Below are 26,772 nucleotides of genomic sequence, written 5' to 3' on the forward strand. Positions count from 1 at the left end.
GCAGGCAGGGGAGCAGTTAGGGACATCAGGCTGGCAGACAGAGGCAGTTAGGGGAAATCAGGCAGGCAGGCAAGGGGTTAGGAGCCAGCGGTCCCGGATTGAGAGAGGGATGTCTGACTGCCGGTTTAGGCCCGATCCCAAGGGGTCCCGGATTAAAGTGGGTGCAGGCTGGGCTGAGGGGATTCCCCCCACCCTGCACAAATTTCATGCACTGGGCCTTTAGTATAGTCAATAGTACTTATGTGTATGGTACTGGGTGGGTAGTAGACTTACTCGGGTGATCACTTTGTAAGTTACCATAAATGTCTATTCACTATGTTGTATAAGTTAAACTAATGTAATGCTAAGTATAACTGAAAAAAAAAAATTTTTAATAAAGATTACCATGTGACACCTATACAAAAAAAGTCATAGGATGAGGGGGAAAAACTTGTGTATTTTTTTTCATTCCAGTCATCTATTTTAATGCATACCAAAATTCAGATATTGTCAAGTAATATCTTTATAAAAAGATATTATAAAAGCCATAAAAAGCTTTATAAAAGGTTATGGCTTAAAACCTCACATGATTATCATGCTGCTATAAACTCATTATTGCTGTCTAAGGTGAGACAGTCACAGTGGAATAACCCTGGATATTTCTGAGAGGTAAGTGGCACCTGTCTCCCTCTACTTGGTTATGAGCATCGCTCTATGGGGACAACCCAGTCATCATATACCAAATAGTACAGCAACTATTAACTACCAGGGTGTGAGGTGGCTCAGAAGAAAGTCAATGAGCCCAGCTGTGGGGTTCCTAGTTTAGCTCAAAGGCAGCTAGCAAATAGTAACTAGACTGAAACCTCCAAACTCACTGTACAAGAGCCTTCTGATGGAAACAAATTTCCTTCTTTATCCTCACATTCTGCTTCTGAATCAGCAATCTAGAGGTGACAGGTAACAGAAATTTTGTCAATGTCCCAAACCATTTAATCTTTTATGCTATGAGTCCTATAAATCTTATGCTTATGATTTGAATCTTAGTGTTTTTAACATTATCTTAGAGAAGAAATCTTGATAATTATATCTACGTGGCCCTTAAACTCAACCTTTCTTGGATCTTATTAATAGTTCATGTTAACCTTGCTGTGAGGGTCAGGGTCATAGCAGGGATTTTAAACCATATGAGCATCTCAAAAGGCAGGGGTCACATGCTGCTTCCTGTACCCCTTGCCCAGAGTGGGCGCCAGGAATGCTGAATGATGAAACAGAGAGGTGACAGCTTAAAGGACAATTCCTATGAAGAGGAAAGGCTCGGAAAAGGAGACATCACAAAAACAGGCTTCTTTCTGATCATCACAGTTTCATTCTTCCAGAAAAACTTAGGACAGACCATTTTTACTAAAAAAACTGAAGTATTAACATAGTTAAGTCCTGCATGTAAAACATTTAAGATTTGCTTATGGTGATTAAGGTTTTCTCAATTTCTATACTTTAGTTTCTGTCCTTTATCCACTCTTTAACTTTCCCAATATCATCATCCCCCCCCCTTTTTTTTCTCTAAAAGCATCTAACCACCCCTAAAGGCCTCCCCCAAACAATGCCAATTATGTAAAACCTGGACTCCACGTAAGCGTTTATAAAGGGCCCCCTCTCAGCACCACTCCTGAGAGGGGCCGGTCCCCTCCTTGTGGTGTGCTCCTTGGGCAGGATGCCCTTGTCAGAAAGGCAGGCCTCAGGCTCAGTGCTCTCCTGGGCTCCCAGGAGGGGGAGTGGGGGCACCAGCTAAGTGGCCACCATTCAGCAAGTTCTTGGGGCTGGAAAATTCTAATAACTTAACCTGGTTCTCTAATAAATCTAATACATAAATGTTTCCACTTTTCTCTCTTATATCGAAATATTCTACCTGGGATGCAAAAAAATTATTACATACTTGATTATTTTCTTCACTACTATAACTTTATTAAAAAAGTCACTATATTATATAATACAATGTAACATTCTAGCACCTAGTCCACTGTTGGCTAATAGGAGCCACTCAAAAATATCTGAAAGACAAGTGATTCTCTTCATAACTCATACTTGAAATAGACATGTGAAGCTCCTAAGAATTCCATTTTTAGAAGATGTGAAATAAATTATTGCTGAAATTAGTGTTACATCTGTGAGGTCTTTTTTGTGTGTTTTTAATCCTCACCCAAGGATATGTTTAGTGGAAGGAAGAGAGAGGGAGAGGGAAAAAGGGAGGGAGAGGGGGAACGAAAGAAACATGGATGGACCGGCGATAGAACCTGCAACCTAGGTATGTGCCCTGACCTGGAATCAAACCTGCAACCTTTTGGTGTACAGGACGATGCTCCAGCCAGCTGAGCCACAAACCAGAGCTAATCTGTAAGGTCTTAACTTCACTACAGGGAATTATCTCTCAATCTTCAAAAGTATATGACACAGTGCACACAGACATGCAGAAAGCTAAGCAAGGCATGATTCCCAGACTTACCTTGCTATGTGGGTCAGCAAACATTCGTGTGAAGATCTCACACAATCTTTTCAATTCTACTCGACTAAAAAAAAAATAAAGCGGAAATAAATTCCCTTTAATAAGTCAACACTAAAATTAGTTACAGCTTTGGTTTAAAAATCCTTTTATTTCAGTCAACTACATAAGCTTTATATAATTTTTATAAAACATTTTTTTCACATAGAAACTATATTATTTAACTCATGATGAAATCAAACCGGAATATAAAACTGTAATAGTTTTGTTTTTATTTTAAAACCAGTGGCCCAGTGCACGAAATTTGAGCACATTAAAAGGGGGACCCAGAGTCAAGTCCCCACCCACCCACATGCACCTTAAAATCACATGAGACCCAGACCCGGCCGCCCCCCGACCCCCCATTGGGCTAGATCCAGACCCGGCCAGACTCACCCTTGTCAAGCCCCACCGGGCAGGGGCACAGCCTCAGGTCCCCTGGCCCAGCGCCAGGACTGGGAGTGTGGCCTGAGGTCCCCTAGATGGGGCGGGGGTCATGCTTTTAGGTCCCCCGTCAAGCCCTGCCAGGTGGGGGACAGGGCCTGAGATCCCCTGTCAAGCCCCGCTGGGTGGGGGGCATGGCCTGAGGTTCCCCGTCAAGCCCTGCCAGGTGTGTGGGGGGGAAGGGGGCGGAGCCTCAGGTCCCCTGGTCGGGCACTGGGAGGGGGGCGCAGCCTCAGGTCCCCCCCCCCTCAAGCCCCACTGGCAGGGGGGCGCAGTCTCCGGTCCCCCGTCAAGCCTCGCTGGGCGGAGGGTGCGGCCTGAGTTCCCCTGACCCAGCACTGGGGGTGTACACCTTGAGGTCCCCTATCAAGCCCAGCCAGGCAGGGGGCGTGGCCTCAGGTCCCCTGGCCTGGTGCCAAGGCAGGAGGCGAGGCCTGAGGTCCCCCAGCCTGACACCAGGGCGAGGGGCACGGCCTGAGGTCCCCTGTCAAGCCCCACGGGGGCAGGAGAAGGCGTAGGCTCAGGTCCCTGCTGATTGCTTGTTAAGGCTCCTTAAGGCAACTTGGCCTCAGCTGTGGGTACAGGCATCTTTGTGATGGAGTGATGGTCAATTAGCATATTCCCTCTTTATTAGATAGGATGAGGAAACTAAATCTCAGAGAGTGCCTAAATTCACAGGAATGGAAGTGACAAAGCCGTGAGATAAATCCTGTTCATTTCATTCCAGGTCTGTTTTCCACCTGCCACAGATGGAGGGCAATGGGATAATCTAGGAAAAGCATGTACTTTGGGGTCATACAGACCTGAATTTTAATCTCAGTTCCGCTAGAGAAAGTACTCGGGTATCTTTATACGCATCAGTCACACGGGGTAAGAGCTCCCTGGCTGCTGCGAGAATGAGAGATGACACCTCCTTCCTACAACTGTGATAAGACACAGCAACCGCGTTTCATTTTAGGGCTCCTCTGCCTTTTCTTATCCTTCATTGCACTACTAAGTCCTATTTTAGTTCAAGGCTTGATTAGAAGGGACATGTTTTCCCTAAATCATGCCCGAGTGATCCCCCTTATACACATGACACAATCTAGATGAGACCAAAGCCAATCAAGAGATTTCTAGAAGCTATTCAATGGCTACTTGGTGAACACTAAGATGCAAGAAACCAAGACCTGCAGAATTAACCAGATTCTTGAAGCAACAATCACAATAAATAATCCTCATTTTGTTTTTTGACACATCACTAGAGGTCAGAACCTACCTGACTTTCAGAAGGCATATGATAGAAGAAGTTCTCAGGACATCTTCATGAACAGAATAGAATTTGGGGGGCAGGGGAGGGGGAGGTTAGCAGGGTAGAGTCAAGCTTACGTGGGAGCCATACTTCATAGGGATTCCTGGGTCAGTGCTCACTTAACTTTGCAGAACCCATCCAGGACCACAAAAGTATCCAGTGTCATAACTTTTCTTTAAAAAATTATCTAAAGAATATAATACACTGTATGTCATGGATTCTAAGTTGCCCACTTTTTCACATTTCAACATCTCTGTAATTGTGAGATTCATCTTATAATCAATGACATATTAACTCAGGTTTAATAAGCAACATTTCTTCTTAAAGGGCTATAAAATAATGGTTTGCCTATGGTGCCTTATATTTGATAAAATATGGTATAAAGACATATTTTTTGGTATGTGTGTAATACCTGCTCATGTTAGAAAATTTATGAAATACAGGAATATAAAGAAAAAAGCAAAAATATTACAAATATTGTTACTATTAGTATCCCAATTTAGTAAATCGATTCAGTATCACTTTAGTATTTATAAGCTACATATATGCATGTGTATTAAAAATTTTTAGACTGAGACTGCTGTCATCTTACCCACAACCCTAAAGTGTAATGAACCACACCAACCTGCAGTTTTATTTTATTTTCTTTTTCCAAAGCAGCTGTGCATTTTCTTTTCCCATCAGCTATGGGTGACAGTTTCCAGTTTTGTTTTTCACCTAAATTGCAACCCGCACCAAGATTTCTCAAATAATAGCTACCAGCCAAATGTGAGCCGTAAGGGAACCAGATGTGTTTATATATCTAATAAACTACAGAGAATTTGCCAGATATTTCAGTCTCTGGAAGGCAAAGACTGGGTCTCGGTCACCTCCGCACCTTTGGTACTGGAACTCTGCAGCGGCTACACAAAAGTCAGGAACCCACCCACACCCCTGATGTGGACAGTACGGACTCGAAGCAGCTCACCCGGCCACCGTCCTCACCTCAGTGTTCTCTGGCTCTTCAGTAAGTTCTGCAGGCCCAGAAGCCCTTCCTTCCTCTCTGACCAGTTTGAGCTGGCGCAGTGGTTGAGAACTTCTGCCACATCCTCGGTCTGCCGCAGGTAATGGGGAATGCCGCCGTTCCTGGAACCATACGAGCGCTCAGAGCAAACACTTGAGGCATCACTGTTGGCATCATCGTCAGAATACATCCCATAGGGCTCATATCTCCTCCTCACAGGCTTCTTCTGCCAGGTCCGACGAGGGATGGGGGTGATGGAGAAAGAAGTGGAAAGATGAAATGACCATGAGTCATCCCAAACAAATCCACCACCAACAAAGAGTTGCATGTCAAAAGATGCACACACAGATGCGGGTGCACCACACCTGCCTGTGTTTACAGCTTAGGGAATAAAAACAGGAAGGCAGATTTCTGGTAGTATAGCAAGTAATAAGCAGAGCACCTGTAGCAGAGAAAAAGAGTATGGTCTCTAGTACACTGTGTGGACTTTTCAGTAAGACAGACTTGGGTTATAATCCTGCTGCCACCACTGGCTGGCTGTGTGACTTCAGAAAGCCCTTTCTGCTTTGGTTTCCCCACCTTTGAGATAATAATTACCCCTCACAGGCTTCTTCTAAGGAATACATGGAATTACATGTTGCCCGGCTGGTGTGGCTCAGGGACTGAGCATCGACCCATGAACCAGGAGGTTCGATTCCCGATCAGGGCACATACCCAGGTTGCAGGCTAGATCCCCAGTGCAGGAGGCAGCCGATCAATGATTCTCACTCATCATTGATGTTTCTAACTCTCTTTCTCCCTCTCCCTTCCTCTCTCTGAAATAAAAACATAAAATAATAACAAATAAATGGAATTGTATGTTAAATAATCTGGCTTAGCCACCTGACACAATGCAAGCTGTGTACCCACAGCCTCTGCCCAATCAAAAGTAATATATATTGAGCATGGTGTATGGGTAAATTTGTTTGAATACTCATACTTCCTTAAAGTCTCAAACAGAAATGACAGTGGCAGAGTAATCTATGTACAAGGATTCCTAAATTATCTGAACCACTTTTATTAAGGACAAAGTTTTACAACACAAACAGGCTTCCTGTATATTAGCATTTCTCTTACCCTGAATACAAGTTAAACCCATAAATAATACAGCAACAGCTAAATAAAATTTATAAAATACCATTTAAGAGAAAAACATAGTTATCTGCTTAAACTGTACAGATGTAATTTCCTAATAAGGTGGTTTTTAGTACCTCCCAAATTGCTCAGGGCAGTGCTGCCCTATGACTACTGTCCCGGCATAATTAGTAACCCCCTTTCACTCTCAAAAGTATGGCCACCTCACTTATACAGACACTAGATCCCTGAAAGAATAAAAATAGTGAATATATCTATCATGAAATAACGACATAAGAGTAGTTACAAATGGGGTTTAAAAATAAAATGAAACGCTATTGGGAGAAGGCGCAGTTTTACATTCAAAATAAATACTAAAACAAATAGAGTTGCCTGACTCCACCATTAATAAAAGTGTCACCAGATTCAACAATATCACAATTCAGACCACAATTTCTATATTGCACTATCGTTTTTGTTGCTTTCACTAACTCCTAAAGGAAATATACTTGCAACAGAAAAAATGGAGTTGTAAAACAAAAGTTAAAGCACTGGTACCTTGCTCCTGGAGTCTCCTAACAGCTGTAGGCAGGAAAATATTGAAGGATGGGGAAAAAGCATAGAGAATTATGTCAGAAGCATATGTGGGGATCATTCTTGCAACAAAAGTGTACAGCAAAACATATCTTAGCAAACCAAAAATACAGAGTAGCGAGCGATTCATATCAAGTGAGATCAAGTGAGCAATAATAAAGAATGCTTTCACAATGGCATTTCCTAACCCTCCTAGACTTCTTACAAGACCTTCCAGTGCTTGCTGTAATTCTCTGCTAAAGCTCTCCCACACCGAGGGACATCTCCAAAGTCACCATTAATTCTGTGGTCTGTCGCTGTGGTACATTCTGTCTGCCCCGGGCTTCTATCCTGTGAGGCAAGAATTGTGGACCATTTTGCGCTTTCTCTTCTGAAGCAGGACCATCGGAGAAACCAAGCAGTTCAAACAAAAGGTAATGAGGGCAACATGAGTGTCAATGGAGCTATAACTCAGAGAAAAGCCCAAGTCAAATAGAGCCAAGGTTCAGACTCTCCAGTCCTGCTCTGCCTCCTAGAACTTTGTGCAGTCCCTCCGAAGTTCTTTAGAGAACTAAGGAACCTCCCCACCCCCTTAACTGGAAGTCCCATTTAATTAAGGATTTGGCACATCTATCATTTCCCAACCTCTGACTTCCACTGCCTAGGGCAGTGGTCGGCAAACTCATTAGTCAACAGAGCCAAATATCAACAGTACAACGTTTGAAATTTCTTTTGAGAGCCAAATTTTTTAAACTTAAACTTCTTCTAATGCCACCTCTGCAAAATAGACTCACCCAGGTCGTGGTATTTTTGTGGAAAAGCCACACTCAAGGGGCCAAAAAGCCGCATGTGGCTCGCGAGCCACAGTTTGCCGACCACTGGCCTAGGGTCTCTGAATAAGAGACAGAATCTAAACGTTGCAACTTGGAAGGAAAAACAGCGTCACAGAATTCTGTTCCAGCTCCTGACTCTTAAGTTAAAGCCCCGATTAGAGCAATCACCCTCAACTCCTGCATGTGCCAGAAAAAGGCCCGCCTGCAGAGAAGGCTCATGAAGGAGCTGGCCAGGCAGCCCTGCTGAAAGGGAAGCATTATGAGAGGAGCAAACTGCCTGCTCACTGCCGCTTTCCAAAAAACCTGACTGAATAAGAATAAACGAGAGAGAGAGAAAAAGAGAGAGAGAGAGAGAGGAAGGAGAAAGTCAGAATCACTTGTAGCCACAGACCATAAATTTTGATCACACAAAACATGGCTGAATTAAAACTTCAGGGTATGAAAGTCAGATGCTTCCTTAGGGGAGAAGAATCTTCCAACAGCACAGGCACAGCCAGAGGTCAGACAGCTCTAAAGAGTGCCTAGTTTAATGCTGAGCGCACAGACCAAAATACTCCTGAGGCTGTGCTCCTACTCGCTGAAAAGTATCTTTAGAATGCAATTTGACCACTAACAGATTCTATTAAGGACCTTTTTGCTATAATCATAAATGTAAGGCCTCTCAGCACTTTATATATTTTTTTAGATATTACATTATAAGGATGCAAAAACATACTCCACCCGTGCTTCATAGCCTCAAAGGGTTCATCTTAAATTTGGGGAAAGTTTCCATAGATAATGACTTACAAACTCATTTTTAAAAACAAACAAAAAAGCAAAATGATATGGAACAACTAGTGAGGTAATGGAATAAATGCAGATTTTCAAACCACAAACTCTATGACCTAGTATAATAATTTTCTTAGGTTATGCCATCAAAGCTTGTAAAGCAATAGAAGCAATAGAATGGGGAAAAGGAGATGCTAAAAAAAAGAAGAAAAAAAGACACCCAATGACATCAGAGAATCCCAATGTCATCACAACTTCCTCGATACTGGGGAGCACAGAAGAAATACTTGATGCTAATAATTTCTGTAAGGCCAACTCTCACTTATTACAGAGATAAAGGTTTGAGAAAAAACCAGTAATATAAATTTACCCGACTTAAAGAGTGTCAAGGATGATTTGGTAACCTGAGGCACTTTTCTGTTAAGACAGAGAATAATTCGGATGAGTAAGTCAAAGAGACGGACACGCACTGTGACTCTTACCAAAGCGTCAGCAACAGCAGCTTCAAGATCTGTACTTGTGCTTAACACGCGCATGGCATTCACAGAACCAGGTATTCTTCCTGCCTGGCCAAGCCCAAACCGGTCTATTTAAAAAACAAAAGCAAAAGATATGTCACTTTAATTCACATTTTCTCAAATTTTTTGCAAGGATTCCTGCCTCTTCCCACCTACAGAAGAGAGGCACTGAAAAATGCCCAGCCAATTTTAACTACATTGGACTTGCAGTTTCAACTACACTTGTTTACCAGTGGCAGAGGGTAGACTGTTCATACTTAGTACCATAGTGCCACAGAGCATCCTGACAATTGAAGTGGTTCTTTAATGATATTTTATTTTTGAAAGGTACAGAGATATAGGAGAGAGCAACTTATTTTAGAAGGGAGCAGAGCTATGGGTTGAGTCTCTTAATGTCTAGCATCCCTCTAGAGCAAGCATGTCAAACTTGCAGCCTACAGGCCACATGCGGCCCACAACGAATATTTTTGCAGCCCAGCCAATATAACGGTATGTAAGAAACATTTTAATAAAAATTTTGTAACTTAATTTTTACAATATCCTGTTATACATAATTAGTAATAACGAACTACAACGTTTGCTAATGACTGATTACTATAATCGTGTTGCATTCATTTCCCTTACGCACCCTACACGTCCTACGTGCAGGCACACCGTTTATCTCCACTAATACTAGCAGCGAATATTTTAGAAGCTGATTGCCACGTCATTAGTCTTGTACTGACTTGTTTGGTGTGCACAACAGGAAATATTTCACTTTTGGAGAACAAAAACAATAGATTTGTGTTACGCTTATTAATCTGTGCAGTTATTCAGTGTCTGGTAAGTTAATATTCAAGAAAAAGTATTAATTTTTATTAAAATGTTCTATTATTTTGTTAACAATTACTCATTTATTTCAGCCCTTTGTATTCAGCATATCTCTATTGAAATAAACCTACGTTTCTATGAAAATTGAAGTTTTTATTTTTTTTGCGGCCCACATAAACTTAAACCTTGTTTATTTGGCCCATGTTAGCCTTTGAGTTTGACATGTTTGCTCTAGAGTCAAGTGGCCCTGAGGTTTGGTCAAACTAATTAGGACGATTCAAGATTACTGAGGCTGCAGGTAAATGAGATCTAATGCAATGTGCAATAGTCAAAATTTAAAACAAATGTATTCAGTTGATCACTGCAAATTTTCATCAGTGTCACTACTGTTTAACTATTATTAATTAAACTCAAATTAATTTTAGGCATATGTTCATCATAATTCCTGTATCACCAAAGGTTATTTAAATATATTTATTAAAATCTCTAATAAACACCACAAAAGCTAGCATTTTAACTGCAAAATATTAATAATTAAGATGATATTGTATACATTTTTCCTGAGTCCCTCAAAGGATTTTAAAATAATAGTCTTTATTCATGTGGACAAAATGGATAGAATCCAAAAGATTTAAAACAAATTTTACAGTCCAAACAACTATTCTAAGCTTGCTAATGATCATGGACAACAAACACTAGCTTTTTAAAGTCCTTTACATCACAGTTGACCAGCCTTCCTTAAGAAGTATTGAGATTTAAACTATAATAGAAGGTCCATGTAAATTATTCTTCACGGGTATATCATACTAGTTTCTTATTTAAAATGCTAAGATTTAAAAAAAAAAAACTTTGGAAGAAATGTTAAGATAAAAAATGCTTTATTTTTATTAACATATACTGGACAAGGAAAATCTGTTACTAGCCATGTGAAGCATCTACAATAAAAGGAAAACTAGTATTTGTTTTAAATAAATTGATCTTTCCTATAAAGTGATATATAAAATCTTACAAATAATATTTTAGATATATAACAAACATCACCTACAAAGCTGTTGAACTTTAAAAGTGAAGTGTTATTTAACGCTTTTAAAATGTCAGTTTCAAAACATTACATCTTCCATCGCCACAGAAAGAAAAAAAATGTAAACAATGCTAATCAAAAAAGTTATACAGTCATGAATTTTTATAAAGAAACAAAAATTGTATGTTATACTATCCCCTTTTTTAATGCACTTGCTGATCATACTGAATGTCACCTTAGTCATTGAAGGCAACTTAATGTGCCATATAATCTAAAGAGAAACCACAAAACAATTATATCTACATACTTATACAGATATAAATTACCAGTTGAAATATGAAACGAGTATAAATTTGAGGTTTATTTTGCAGTTTCATGAATGATCTTTGTTCATTTTTCCCCCATTAAAAAAGGGTAGATAGTAAGGGATTTATGAATAACAGAATGAAAGTAATTCAGTTAAAAGCCATTTAAAAATTACCAGCATGAACTTAAAACAAAGTCTACATAAAATAAAGTAAATTAGATCTCATGCCAGCAAGTCTTGCTTCAGGGATAATACTGATTTTTCAGACACAAAATTAAAACCATAAGAACAATGCGATTAATTATTCTTGCTTCCCAAATGCACACAGCTTTATCACACAGTGACTGCAGCTCATTCTAAATGTATCAGAGATCATTGAATTCCAAATCTTAAGAGGAAATGTTTGGATCTAAGCAGAATTGTAAGCCTTTTATTTCAACCAGAACAAACTCTGTTCTGCATTCTCGCTGCTCTGATACTAGTAAGAAGCTCCATTTCTAAGCGATGGATACAGATGGCTGTACCCTCAGTCTGGCCCATAACCTACTGGGGAATGTGCTAATCAGAGCATATATTTTAAAAATGCATACCTGGCTTCATTTAGAGGAGAAACAGAGAAAATATCTAACTCAGTGAATTGGTCACAGTTATCACCTGTGACTTAATAAGACTGTGTCTTACTCAATACTGTAGTCATTAGGGTTGCTAGCATATGAAAATGATGCCAGTTAAATCTGGCAAACTGATATATTATTGTATGCTTACTTTTGCCCCAATGGCTAACCAGTGAATTTTTGGTATTGTCAAAAAGGGGCTGAGATGGAAAAAGTTTGGGGACCAAAGGCTGCAAAAGCTACCACTGGCCTGACTATGTTATCTGAATCATGATCTTGTTTTTCCATAAAAGTGTTAGGACAATCCATTTATTTTTATACCTATAATTTTATGTATGAGATACTTTGGTAACTAAACAGTACCTCCAAATTTGAACTTGACACTAACATTAATAATCATCATTTTATTGGGAGTAAAGACTTGGGAGATGACTCTATTGGGTAATATTTATACTCCATTCCCCACAGGGACCCTTCTGATACCTAAAGTTTGGGTTGCTTTCCTGGGGGAGGGAGCAAAAAGAGGGTGAAAAGTGCCCCCCACCTTTTTGCTTTGTTTCATTTTAACATAAATATGAACACTGGAGAAATAATGTTGTAAAAAAAGCTATAAAGCATCTACAGCCTATTAACAGAACCATAAACATTCAACAACTTAAAAAAAATTAAAGCACATTGGGGGAGAGGGGGAATGAAGTGCATACATGCCAACAGCTAACCAACACTGATGAAAACGAATGTAAAATGAGTGCGGAACTAGAAGAGATGGAGAAGCTGAGGCATGCAGTTAGCACTTGTTCACCTGACTGCCCGACAGAGTCAGCAGTGGAGAGAGCGCTAGTGGACCTGGAATGCCGTCGAGAGGCTGCAGGTAAAAGGAATGGTGACACCCACAGGATTAACACAGAGGTACAGAGACAGAATGCCACAGTCCAAAGGAAATGCAGCGACTGCCGCCACGGGCCACGTTTTCTCATGAAAAGAAATGGTGGTAGATATGAATGGATAGCAAGGGCCAATCCCTAAATTCCACGGCTGCTGGCTCTCAGGCAGCTCTTAAACACACAGGCACTCAAAGGCCCTCTGTAAGGCATTCCTTATGCATCAACGAATTCAGACTCCAGGTGGATCTTTATTCCATGAAGCCTCTATCAGCCATTATGAAATATGCAACATGAAGAACATCAGGAGTCACCAGCACCGTCTGAATCCGAGTCGAACAGCAGGATGGATTCACTCAGCCCACAAGATGTCTCATCAGTATGTGATGCACATGTAACCATGCACCAAAAACAAAAGAGAATTCATAATGTCATCTGAACACAAACAGAATGAAATTACAAGGAGAGGGCTCAACAACTGCACTTCCATTCTCCCCAGTCAATGGGAGACTGTTGTTCTGTTGTATGGGTATCCTAATTAATGCATTTAGTTTTTAATTATTGAAATTTAGTTTTAAGTTTAAATGGCCTTCTGGGAGAGGCATTTGCAGTACCACGGTATGAGCACTGGCTCTGTAATGCAACTGGGGGCAAATCCTGGTTTGATCTGTAAGACCTCGCGCAAAGCACTTAACATCTGTGTCTCAGTTTCCTCATCTGTAAAATAGTGCTGATAACGAACGGTACCTACCTCTTGGGAGTTGAGAGAATTAAGAGCTCATACATACAGCACTAAACACAATGCCAGGCACAGAACAAACAGTGGTTAACAGTCACCATAGTGGTGCTGGTGGTGGCAGTAGTAGTGAAGAGTGAATTCCAATTTACATCTAGACATTAAATATTGTTTCATTAGCAAGTATTCATAATAAGCATATTAAGTCATCAATCGGAGGAAATGCATGCTTAACTACATCCTCATGGAGACAATGACTTTTACAATTAATTAGGAAATACAGACTTGATTCAAACATGAATTTTTTTACCAGAGTGCCATCCAGTATGTGGCGACTGCACCCCAGAAAACCCGTTTAACAGTAATACTGAGCAGCGCTACTTTTCACACACACTGGAGTGCAGTGTTCTGTACACGTTTACATTCACTGTCATCAAATATCAAAACATCTCCAGCACAATTTATCATTAAAGACCATGTCACTTGAAGAAATGCACATATTTGTGGTATATGTGGTATTAAACAGCAAAAGCTGTTCCTGGTCAATAAGGACACATTTTTATCATTTTACAAAAAGAAAATTTAAAAATTCCTAATTCTTCAAGAAGCACAAAAATAAATTAGCAATCTCTAAAACAGGTATTATAAAATAGTCCCTTTACTCAAATAAGGAAGATGGCAAAATGTTTTTTTAGACTGAAGCAAAATAATCATTTCATTATACAGGTTGATCAGAATCACTTGATAGTTTAAACTGAAAGTAGCTTTTAAGGAAAACATGATCTAAAGGTTTCTTATAAAGTGTCCTTTGGTTCTATTTCAATAAAATATTTTATAGTAAATCTGTCATGTAATGAATCCTTTGTCACAATCTCAGTAAATACCGGACAAGGGAATCCAAGGTGAAACCATTTACGTCAAAGCCTTACTTACAAGTGCTAGAGCCCTTAATTTCACTTAAATCTTGTCATTATAACCATATAAATACATACTCATGCTATTAAAATGGCCCAAACAATCTAGTTATAAAAATGCAAACTTAAAGCCAATATGTAGTCACATAATTACCTTCACCCCCACCCGTTTTGGAAAGTGAAAACTGGCCATGTGAGTTGATACAAAGGGGCACTAACACACAAACTCGCTTCTTTATAAAGGGGGTGGGAAATAATTGTTTAAGTGGGTAAGAGAAAGAACCCTTCACATTCTCTGAAGGGCGTAGGAAGTTCCCCTGGGGACAGCAACCTTCTGGCACTTATCCATGAATCCCCAAGTCCTAGCCCCAAGCCTGGAAGTCACGATTCAGAGCCCTGCTGAGCTCTTTCCTTTGTCTAAGCCTGCAGAGGCCTCACATACAGCATTTAACACATTTCAGAGAACAAATGAAAGACATCTGCTGCTTTCAAATGCGGCAGGCTAACAACCAAGCTTTGAAATCAGACCTGGATTCAAACCCAGAACACTGCATTGCTGTGTGACTTGACACAGTGGCTCATCTCGAGCCTGTTTTGCCATCCATAACAGAGGGGTAATAGCTATCCCAGGGACCACGAGGGATTTATGCTCAGAATGGTGCCAGGTACAAGTGAGCGCTGTTGTTCCTGTGTAACAAAAGTTTTATAAACAAATTTAACCCATGGAGGGAAGTAAAGGGCATGGTATAAAAATTCATCTGACCACCACCGAAGACACATGCCGAGGCTGGAGCCCATTAGGGAGGGAAACATCGGCACCCACATCGTCTGCCTCAGTGGAAGCAACATGCATTCAGCCCTCTGGGCTGTCATCAGACACAGAGCAGGTCCCTCTGCCAAAGGAAGTGAGGACGGACCAGCTCACTCAGTTCCTCGGGTTTGATGGGACCTCAAAAGTGCAGCGCAACTTGCCTGGTCCACAGACCTCAAGGTGCTTACACAGGCTGCGTCCACGGACAAGAACAAAAATGCCAGGATGTGTATGGAATACAAAGACTGAATTGCGTCTAAGAGACAAAGTGGCCAATAAACAGACTGACTTGTTCACTTATGTAACAGGTTTTCTAGAGCAGCGGTCGCCAACCTTTCGGACCTCATGGACCACCAGTGTTCTGCAGACCACTGGCTGGCGACCGCTGTTCTAGAAGGTCAATTAGCGAGCAGGATGCATAGAAATAGATTCTTAACTTAAAAGGAAAAATCACCAGTTCACTCAGAAAAAAACCCACCACTCCCACCCTTGACTGGTTGGGAAATCTGATCTGTCCCTGAGATTGCTGGGGAAGGGCTGACCGCACCAGGCAAACCGCCCCATCTCTGCTCGCACCACCAGGTAGCATTCCTCCCAAGGGACCTCACCAGGTCACGAGGGCCATCAGCAGGGCTTCTGCATCTGTTACCCGCTCTTCCTCAGACTTCAAAAAGGACCATGGGTCATAGAGGAATATATCTAGACTTCGATTATTGATACCGATTGGGGGGGGGGGGGAGATATTGGGAAGCAGTGTATGACATTAGAAGGCACTAAAACAACTACTAAGACCTTACCCTTTTGACATTTTTTATATTTAAAAGATCAGTTACTCCGAGTGAAAATAACAGACCCCTGACGTCCCCGGTTCCATGTGACACTCGGCCTCAGGCCCTTCGTTATAAGCGATTTCTACCGGCTTATCAAAATGAAAACATGCAGTTGTATAGCACTTCACTTGACAAAGGACTGAGATACAATTACTGAAGAATACAAACATTTCTTTTATGTGTTGACAGACGACTTTGGGGATTAATATTTGCACTACATAAGAAAGTAATTTATATGTCCATATTAGAGAAAGGCAGAACTATTAAAACTAAAAAGAAAAGATAAATAAAATATCCTATAATAGATACATTTTTCCCCCTTGTTTGTCCTGAAGCCTAGAAACGATTAAAATACAAATTCTGGATATAAGAAAAACTGAGGGCGGAATGGGGAATGAAGAGCCCCAACTGGGGCCTGGCTGGTGACCTGTGGCATGGTGCTTACACCACCTCATGACCAAATATTGTTATTTTTTTGTCCTGGGATGGCATCAGGTCACAGAAATTAAGCCACCTCTTGAGCCCAGGAAGAATGAAAATATCTAATGAACAAGAAATATCAGGAAGTTTAGCATTGTGTTATATACCTGAGCAATTTATCAAAATGCTATTTTCAGATTGCTTGGATGAAAGCTTTGAAATGACTCAGTTAACAAAAGCATGGCTAATATCTTCATTCATGCTGCTTTTTAAATTAATGTCATCACCCCGAAACTGAGCACATTTACTGTCCTAAACATGATCATTTTTTTTTGTTTTGTTTTCTCCTTCTTTGAATTAAACCACATATGGCATAATTTCTGGCAAAATTAAACACAAATTGTAGAAATTCAATGAGTAAGAATAAACTATGCATTAGCTCTACTTTTAAGCAGCAATGAACTTGGGCTAAGCTTCATCTTATGTTAGAAATGAACACACGGATGAGCTTGCCCGGCTCAAGTGGCCATAAATAACAGCACAGACCTAAGTGATGTTTTTTCCTCTAATACTGAAAAACTGGAAATGCCCCAAATTTAAGCATGCAGAGGGGGACAACAAAGGGTGGCAAAGGAAGAGGAAAGGAAGAAGAAAGGGTCACAGGACAGCAGGAGGGAAAGCAGGTCATTCCCCTGGCAGTGTCCGGGACAGCATTTGGAGCAGGGAAAGGATGCTCCGAGAGCCAGCGCCTCCGTGTACTCACCCAGTGGAGGGAAGCCCCGAGCAGGGCTTGTATCTCGGCTGCTCTCACGGCTGGTATCGCGGCTGCACCCCTGACTCATGCTGGGTCGAGGGATACGGCTGCTCCGTGCTAGTGTGCAGCATGAGGGGTTTCAGAGAAGGTGAACAAGTTTAATGAAGACAGAAAAACTTACAAAATGTCAGTCACATTCTATTAACGTAATCACGACATTGTCCTGATGACTGAGCACGTACCCCTGCTATGTCTCCTGACAGCCATGCCAACAGCAGGAGGTTTGGACAAAAACTTAACTATGCTCAATGCCTCAGAAAGCTGTGCATTTTGGTATGAAGGTAAAGTAACACCTCAGTGTCAAAAATGAAAAGAAAGCTTCCAAAGAGCAAACCGGTCTCAGAAAATAAAAGCTCGGTCTTTTAGAAATGATCTGTTTTAATGGCTTTGGCAAACTTCTTTCTCCACTGGAGGGTAAAGGATCAAAGCCATTTCCATGTGCACTGGGTTCTTAATTTAGATTGAAAAACACAATAAGGGTCCTGGTCACTGCAATCCATGAAATTAACTAATTAGGAGTCCACTTCTCCCAGCCGGGCCTTCTTTACAAAGAGAAGTCACCTGGACTGACAGCTAGAGACCCTGCGCACTCAAGTCAGTGTGCAGACAGCTCAAACACATTTCACTATCGAAACCAACAGAGAGGAAAAGCTGGGATTGCTGTTGCTTTTTACTGGTCCCAACATTAATTCCTGCTTTTTCTATGGGGATCAAAACTCTGCCTGTGGTCCTTACTCAAGCACCTTCACTTATCCAGCCTTACACCGTCTAATAGTGCCTAGACTGATCACCCCAATCTTCGTACTATAAGATCCCTCCACTGACCTGAAAATGGCCAATTACTTTACGATTATCTATAGATAATTTTATTATACTCACATTATAAAACACTGAAAACACAATTACATAAATAGCCTAAGGTTTCTAATATAACTTGGCTGTAAAATTGCAGAAAAGATCATTATGCCCTTATTTTTTCATTTTATTTTGAGAAAACAGAAATATAGTACTGGAAAAATATTTGTAAACACCCTGGCATACTGCAGGCATGTAACCACCAATGTAACAGCGGATGGGGACAACAAATATCTCCATCTTGAGAGGGTCTATTCTTCTGGACTAGGTAGAAATGCCTTCTTTAGAAATTTTGGAAACAATAAACTTGATCCACTGATGTAAAAACATGGCTGTTTTCAGATCAATGCATCAATGAGCATAACCTACTTATTTTAGAGCAAAGGCATGTTTATTGTATGGCCAAACCACAACAAGAATATCTTACAAACCAGAATTGTGAAGCCCCCGATAAAAAAAACTACAAAGGCAGAAAAACAACCAACTTCCGACTGTGGTCTTTCTCAGGGCTAGAGTTCAATTAGATCCGAACGCTGAGTAGGTGGTGTCCCCTAAGCAACAGTCAAAACAGAGCTGCATCTGGAATTCTCTAGTAATTCCTAAATTCTCCTTCATCTTGCCAGTGACATGGAGCACTGAGTTTCCACTCAAAGAAGCAGTGAGTATATAATCAGCAACATTTGATAACATTCTGAATAGCTCCTACAATGAGGGCAAAAGCAGCAGGTGCTAGGAATATCTGCTAACCCGCCAATATACGACAAGTTGCACAAAACCTACAAAGCAGCACTTCTTATGCTCCGAGGATTGACACCACATCCAATTCCTGCAGCGACCTCGCAGTGCCACGCTCACGCACTGGTCCGGCCACTGAGCCTCCCCTTAGGAAGGCCAGGAAGAAAGTCAGCATTTAAAGAGCACGGTACTGTGAGGCGAGGCACACATGGTAATACTTCTGGCTCCCAGATGAAAGGCAAACATGAACATCTTGTCTGCTGCACTGCCTGCTCCAAAACTCATAGTCAAAAGTAATAAAAACAGTCCCGATAGTTTTTAACATGTCATGCTTAATCAGCATTTTCTTATAGTTCTTGCCCAATTACTTCTGAAGTTTTACCCAGCTCTCACTCTCTCCCTTAAATTAACATACATGCCACAGCAATGGGAAATCTGCTCTCCCTGCTGTGTGAAGACAATAAAGGATGTGAAAAGGGATAGATATGATCTGAAACAATATGCATAATTCTTAATAAGGTTTAGCCTCCTAGTACTTCACCAAGAGACAGTTCATTCACCCATTCATGTTGCCTTGCTCCTTTAACATATGGCTAGTAGTAACACAGAGAAGAATCCATTTATAATTCTGTAAAAATCTTCCCATATGGTTGCTCCAAACTTCATTAAAGTACCTCTAGTGATGATATCAACAGTTTAAATGTTGGACAATTAAAAACACTTACAATACCTCTTCCAGAGACCAATCTATAAGGAGGATCTAAAATAAGTATATAAATAAATCATTTTTACAAGGACTAATTAATTAGGTGGTAAAAAACAAAAACAATATACCAAATCAACTTGCCTCTGTATTGAGTGCCCAGAGAGGACATTCCATGTGAGAACATGGAGGAGAAGGCTAACAGGAAGAAGAAATGATAAACATACTTGCTATTTGAACTTTCTAAAGCGGTGTTCTTAGGCAGCTCCGGAGTCCTGTGCTTCCATGAATTGCTGGAAAGCCTTGAGAAACTATCTCCCTAGTCTAGATATTGTCATGTTTTAGTCTTGCACACAGTGGTCTAATTTAAATGCTAGAAGTTAATTATTAATTTTTAATTCTTTCAAACTATTTTAAAGCAGAAAATGTAAAAGCATTTTAAACATATACCCACAGAATGTAAACTGCAAAAACTCAAATCTTTCTTTTAGCCTTTTTAATAGATGAGCAGGAGAAGAAAAAAAACAAAGGCAAACTTCCAAAATAGAATTGCTATGAATGTCAGCTATTTATGTGACTTTATTATTAATAAAAAATAGAATAAAAGACAAAAATGAAATAATTCACAAACAGTATATTCTTCTATTTTGGTTGAATAGCTTAGGAAGGAATGAATTGCCAAGAAAAAAACAGGGTAGCAGGGTTTTATTTGGTTTCTTTGCTATTTTACTGGAATTGCATCCTATTTTGCTTAAGTAAATGCTAATGAAAAAGAGCTTGGGTATCATTTTTATCACAGATGAGGAAAGAATATTTACTTAAGAAATATTATTTCAAGCAAAAAAATAGTATAACTGAACCAAACATAATTTGTAGATAACTAAAAGCAAGTCTCAATGCAAGTTCTAAGCCTAGCTTAACTATAATTAAAATTACTAATTAGTCTGGGAATTGTATAAAATATTCTTAAAAGATGATCCCTCTTATTTTAAATATTTATATTCAAAGTTGCTATGCAATGAACAAAATATTTAGATACACAGGCATATACACAGTATATACTAAATGATCACAGAAATATACAATCTATTACTGAAAAAATGCTAATATATCTGACGTCCTATGAACTGGAATCGCTAAGATTATCACAGGCAGAAATGGGAAGGTACATTTTATTCATAAATGGATCTTTATTTCTGTGTGTATGTTCTTATTCTCCCAATGTGCAGACATTTAAAGGAAATACCTATTTTATTCAGAATTATATGTATGACCTCAAAGCTTGACATATAACTAACTGATCCCATAATGAGTATCAAGGAAATAATTTGCTTCAAAATAATGCTTTAAATAAAAATTCTTTGAAAGTGGGCTCCTATTTAGTTCTTACTGATAGATGATGTTTCATAATACCTCTTTTAAAAGCTTATTAAATGTGGTCTTTTCAACTATCCATAACACAAACTTTATAGTTAAGACCATGGAATATCAGGTCCTAAAGTTATGTTAGGTGACTAAAGTTTATTTATTTTCCAATTTCAAGAAGGTAAAAATGGCATCCTTAATAAAGTAAAATCTCCCCCTACCCCCAATTTAAAAGTATGACTCTAATCTGGATTGCCAAAACATCCTATGAACTTAATTAACTATGGAAAAAAGACAGCTTAAATCCTCACACCCAGATTTGAAATCAAATGCATTTTCCAAACAAAACCAGATCCAACCACACATATGTTAAGAGTATCAACTCTGAAATTTAGATATTGCAGCCAAGATGATTTTCTCTAGTTGTATTCACATTACTTGTTATTACTGGCTCCAAATAACTTGTCAGCTCAGGCAGCATGCTATGTAATGCCACTTTATGCTGACATTATGTGGAATTAACTAACCACTGCTTGCTTACACTTCTCACCTGCTTTGGAAATGTCAAACCAAATCCTATGCATTCTACTTCTTACGTATCTGCCCCTGCCTTCTCTTAGCTCAGGTAGCTTTCAAGGACTTTCATGAGCTGGATGCTAAGAGCCCCTCTGCCCTCATCTCCCACCCCACGCTAACTAACTTCCTTTATTGTAGCCAAATGAATTACTGTGTTACCCAGGATGCACTATGCTCCCTCTTGTCTTACTGCTGCTGTACATGCTCCTCTCTGACCTACAGCACCTTTCTCCTCATCTCCCCACCTTACACGTCACCACAGCAGGTTCTATTCTGGGGACCTCTCCTAGCAGGAAAGGAAGAAATGGGGCAGACACTCTTTTTCTAGGACAATTCTTGCTTTCAAGTAAAACTGTGACAAGAAGAAACTCAGCCAGACATCTTGGTGCAGTGGTAGCAAGTACTATGGGATTCTGAGGACTTCCACATCACAGGAAGCCAGCCGAAGGATCCCAGAGGGCCAAGTCATCGTATTTGTTATACTCTATAGATTTTCACCTGTAAGACCGTAAGCTATTTGAAATCAGAAGTTTAATCTATTTCATTTACTTCCATTCCTGAAGTCTAACAAAGTACATTGCACATCACAGTAAACATTCAAGTAAAAGCTGTTAAGGAGATAAATGAATGAGAAGCATAAGCCCATAAGACTAAAAAGTATAGCACTGATTTCATATTAATAGGTTTTTACCCTGAGAAAGCAGGTAAAACACACATTTTGCATAATATATTACAAAAGACTACTACCTTTTATATTAAAAAGTAGTGTACAATTAGATTTTAATAGAGGTAAAAGGTCTTCAAGCTGCTGAGAGTAATTCCATACACTATTACAATGAAACTTGATTCTACAACACAAAAACAAATACTACATACTTCATTTCCATCTAGTCCTGGATTTTATGTTTGAACAATACTATGTCAAAAGTAAGTATATATATATATATATATATATATATATATATATATATATATATATATATATATTTTACTATAAGTTTCACCAATTAGGTTAGAGAAGATCAGAATCAAAATAAATGTGGACCCTACAAATTGCTTTTGAAAATTTAGGTTAATAGCTACTAAGGCTAATCAGTGAAAGCAAAGTGAAAAGCAACATTGCTTCTACGTGTACAGTAGAAAACACTGCCCATTCCCCCAATTCTAATATTTTGCAAAATGACTCTTAAACACGAAAACCCACGACGACACAATTCTTCCTCATCAATATAAATGGTAAGCCCCACACACTTTTCAGTTAGAAATGAAACCTGAACATGCCATACTCTATAAAAAGCACAAATCAAAATGTCTTTTTAACATGGGCAAAATGGCATCCTTAATTCAAAAATAAATCTCTATCTGCCACATTAGAAACATTTATTGGATTATAATAAAAATTCTGACCAAGTTGGAAATGGTGTTCCAGGGTCTTGGAGAATCCTTACCTAATCCTATTCGGTTTGGACTTGTTTCTCGGCTACATCCCTGACTTCTGGGAATCTTGCTTCGTTTTTCTGAAGAGGGTGTCACAGGTGGGCCTCTTGAGGAACCCCCAGCAAGGCCACCATAACCACTTCCCAACAATTTCCCTGGAGAACTTGACCGGCTGCCAGCTAAAAATGAAGCAAAACAAAATTGGATAATGGATGTAATCAGGGAATAAATTATAGTATTTCAGAAGCCAGTTTATACATTAATTTGGATCAAATATAAAAATAGCTTTGTAGTTGGTGTTAGTACCAATTTTTTTTTTAAACATTAGGAGCATGAAAGAATATCAAAGTATCATAAAAGAATATACATAGAAGGTTACTGGTGCAGTGCTACAAAAATAACTACAAAACTTCAGATTCAAAAAGCAGGATGAGTCCAAATAGCCTCCCTGTTCCACAGAAAATTTCTAGAAATAATCTCAATGGCATTTATTTAGTGTTTGTTCTTTTTTTCTGTGAGAGTTGATATGTCACAATTTTTAAGTATAACTGCTGGGAAAGTATAAATATTAACAAAAATCTCTTAAACATTAGTGATAGAAAATGGATTCAAGAGAACTCTATTAATTTAACAATGTGAAGAAAAGGGAGAAGGGGAAGAAATAAATAGAAATATGATAAATAAAAATCACAAAATAAGATGGTAGGACTAAGCTCAAATATATCAGTAATCATAATAAATGTGGCTATGTCCTAGCTGATTTGGCTTAGTGGATAGAGCGGAGTGAAGGGTCCCAGGTTCAATTCCAGTCAAGGGCACATGCCTGGGTTGCGGGCTCGATCCCCAGTGGGGGGCATGCAGGAGGCAGCCAAGCAATGATTCTCTCTCATCATTGATGTTTCTATCTCTCTCTCCCTCTCTCTTCCTTTCTGAAATCAATAAAAATATATTTAAAAAAAAATTTTTTTAAATAAATGTGGCTAGATTAAATTCACCTATTAAAAGACAAAGATGTTTGGATTGGATTTAAAAAATAAAATTCAAATGTATGTTGTTCATAAGAAACAACATACCTAAAACAACAAAATAGAATAAAACACAGCATTAAAAAAAAGAACAAAGGATCCTATCTAATAAAAGAGTGATATGCAAATTGACCATACCTCTGCTACACCCACAAGCCATGCCCACCAGCCAATCAGGAGGGAATATGCAAATAAACCCAACCAAGATGACTGCAGCCACAGAGAGCAGGAGGGAGGCTTGGGTTTCCCCGGCAATGGAGGAAGCCAAGCTTTCCGCCTGCCCTTGCCGGCCCAGGCCTCCACTCAGTGCTACAAAGTTTCAATTATAGAAGATAAATAAATCCCAACAGAAATGGCGGCAGCCATGGGGCTGGAGAGAACAGGAGACTAGGGTTGCCCGCAGCGATGGAGGAAGCCAAGCTTCTGTAGCCCTGGCCTGCTTTGGCCTCCACTTAAGGCTACAAAGTTTCAATTATAGAAGATACATAAATCCCAACAGAAATGGCTGCCACCACCGAGTGAGCAGAAGGCTTGGCTCCACTCCAGGCTACAAAGTTTCAATTGTAGAGGATAAATAAATCCCAGATACCAGGGCCTCTGCTTGGGTCGCCAGGAGGCGTGGCCAGCCTGCAAACCACCACAGGCCCCTCACCCAGGCCGCCCCATGCCCCAAGGGAACCCCCACCCTGATCTGGGACACTCTTCAGGGCAAACCAGCTGGCCCCCACCCATGCACCAGTTCTCTATCCTATCTAATAAAAGAGTAATATGCAGATTGACCATCACTCCAACACACAAGATGGCTGCCCCCATGTGGTCAAAGATCCTGCCCCCATGTGGACACAAGATGGCCACCACAAGATGGCCAGCAGGGGAGGGTAGTTGTGGGCAATCAGGCCAGCAGGGGAGGGCAGTTGGGAGGGACCAGGCTGGCAGAGGAGGGAAGGTGGGGGTGACTGGGTCTGCAGGGAAGGGCAGTTGGGGGGGACCCAGGACTGCAGGGAGAGCAGTTGGGGGATACCAGGCCTGCAAGGGAGGGCAGTTAGGGGTGACCAGGCCTGCAGGGGAGGGCAGTTAGGGGTGACCAGGCCTGCAGGGGAAGGCAGTTAGGGGCAAACAGGCTGGCAGGAGAGCAGTTAGGCATCAATCAGGCTGGCAGGGGAGTGGTTAGGACAGCCGTGGGCAAACTACGGCCCGCGGGCCGGATCCGGCCCGTTCAGCTGTTCTATCTGGCCCGCGGAGCCGAAAGAGCGGAGGGTTCTCTTGCTCTCCCCTCTGCTCCTTTACTTTGAATTTATATTAGTTCACACAAACACTCCATCCATGCTTTTGTTCCGGCCCTCCGGTCCAGTTTAAGAACCCATTGTGGCCCTCGAGTCAAAAAGTTTGCCCACCCCTGGGTTAGGGGGTGATCTGGCTGGCAGGCAGAAGCAGTTAGGGGCTATCAGGAAGGCAAGCAGGTGAGCAGTTGGGAGCCAGCAGTCCTGGACTGTGAGAGGGATCCCAGATTGGAGAGGGTGCAGGCTGGGCTGAGGGACAGGCCCCCCACCCACCCTGTGCACGAATTTCGTGCACTGGGCCTCTAGTATATTATATTGATAAACGAATTGTCCATGAAGATATAATAATCACGAACCTTTATGCTCCAAATAACATAGCTTTGAAATATAAAACATAAAAGTAAAAATACAGGAAGAAATTGAAAAAGTCCTAATTATTAATATACCACTCAGAAAGACTAATAACCACTAAAAAAATATCATACCTCGCAGAAGTTTACAGAGTAGTCAAAATTATACAGACATGTGTAAACACACTTCCCACAGACACACGTGTAACTCAACAAACAGAATACATTCTTTTCAACTTTCCACATGTACTACAAAAACCAACTGTATACTAAGCCTCTAAGGAAATCTCAAAAACCTGCAAAAGCAACCATATAGATTACATTTTCTGAGATGTAAATTATAAAATAAAAACATATGATATGCTTAGTAATTTTTATTATGGCTAAGTGACTAGATACCTAAATAACCATTTCCCTTAGGTCAAAATTATCAACACATCCAAATGGCAGTCAATGACTAAATCATCTGCTTAAGTACAGAAGGCAATAAAATTCTAAAACAAAGTGCACATTATTATTTACCAGAATAAGGATGAGCCAAAGGTAGAAACCTTTGAAATAACACCTAACTGGAAATTACACACACACACACACACACACACACACACACACACACACACCATTCAAATGAATCATTAAGGTGCACACTCACAAAAAATAGTACTATATAATGATTTAACCATAATTTAAAGTGAAATTCATTGCAAAAATCACAAGTACACATTACCATAAAGAACCCACCTCATGATCTGTTAATTTTGCCCATAAAATTTGAGCACACACATAAACCATTAAGTTATGTAAAAGAAAAAAGAAAACCTATTTCAAATTTTGGATTTTAACATACAGAAAAAATGCAGAAAGATTAATTAAGCTCATAATATAAAAATTAATATTGTGCAAGGAACATGGAGTGAGAGAGAATGAACAAAACAACAAACAAACAAGAAGAGAAATGGCTTACCACCAGCAGGATTAGCAGATCTGGATCCTTGATTATGAGAGCAGACCAAAGAACAGGCAAGAAGTGGATTAAAAGACAATAACACAATACAGAGGTCAGCATGCAAACACATGTCTTTGTTCACAAACTATCTTTTTCTAGTTCTTATTCCTCCTAGTCTACTTTTGTACTCATGTTGATTTTATATGTCACACTACTTAGCATTTATTTCTGGTCTGTACATGGAATACTTACAAACCCACAACACGCCAGGCACAGTGCCCGAT

At 40.1% G+C, this 26,772-nt stretch overlaps 1 protein-coding gene across 4 annotated transcripts in view; it reads right to left on the minus strand.

Moving 5' to 3' along the window:
- CLASP1 (cytoplasmic linker associated protein 1) overlaps positions 1-26,772 on the minus strand; it is a 273,357-nt gene that overhangs the window by 80,370 nt on the left and 166,215 nt on the right. Inside the window, exons 22-29 of one of the 4 annotated variants that reach the window (XM_080667646.1) lie at positions 26,507-26,533; positions 22,899-23,066; positions 17,166-17,273; positions 12,613-12,675; positions 9,023-9,126; positions 6,925-6,948; positions 5,235-5,479; positions 2,480-2,543 (exon numbers count right to left, since the gene is read on the minus strand). In XM_080667646.1, coding sequence (XP_080523772.1) covers positions 2,480-2,543; positions 5,235-5,479; positions 6,925-6,948; positions 9,023-9,126; positions 12,613-12,675; positions 17,166-17,273; positions 22,899-23,066; positions 26,507-26,533 — 803 coding nt within the window. The remainder of the gene's footprint in view (positions 1-2,479; positions 2,544-5,234; positions 5,480-6,924; positions 6,949-9,022; positions 9,127-12,612; positions 12,676-17,165; positions 17,274-22,898; positions 23,067-26,506; positions 26,534-26,772) is intronic. The other 3 variants (XM_080667648.1, XM_080667647.1, XM_080667649.1) reach the window with 3 other exon arrangements.

The sequence above is a fragment of the Plecotus auritus genome, assembly GCF_963455305.1.
Source record: "Plecotus auritus genome assembly, chromosome: 5".
Classification (NCBI taxonomy): Eukaryota; Metazoa; Chordata; class Mammalia; order Chiroptera; family Vespertilionidae; genus Plecotus; species Plecotus auritus.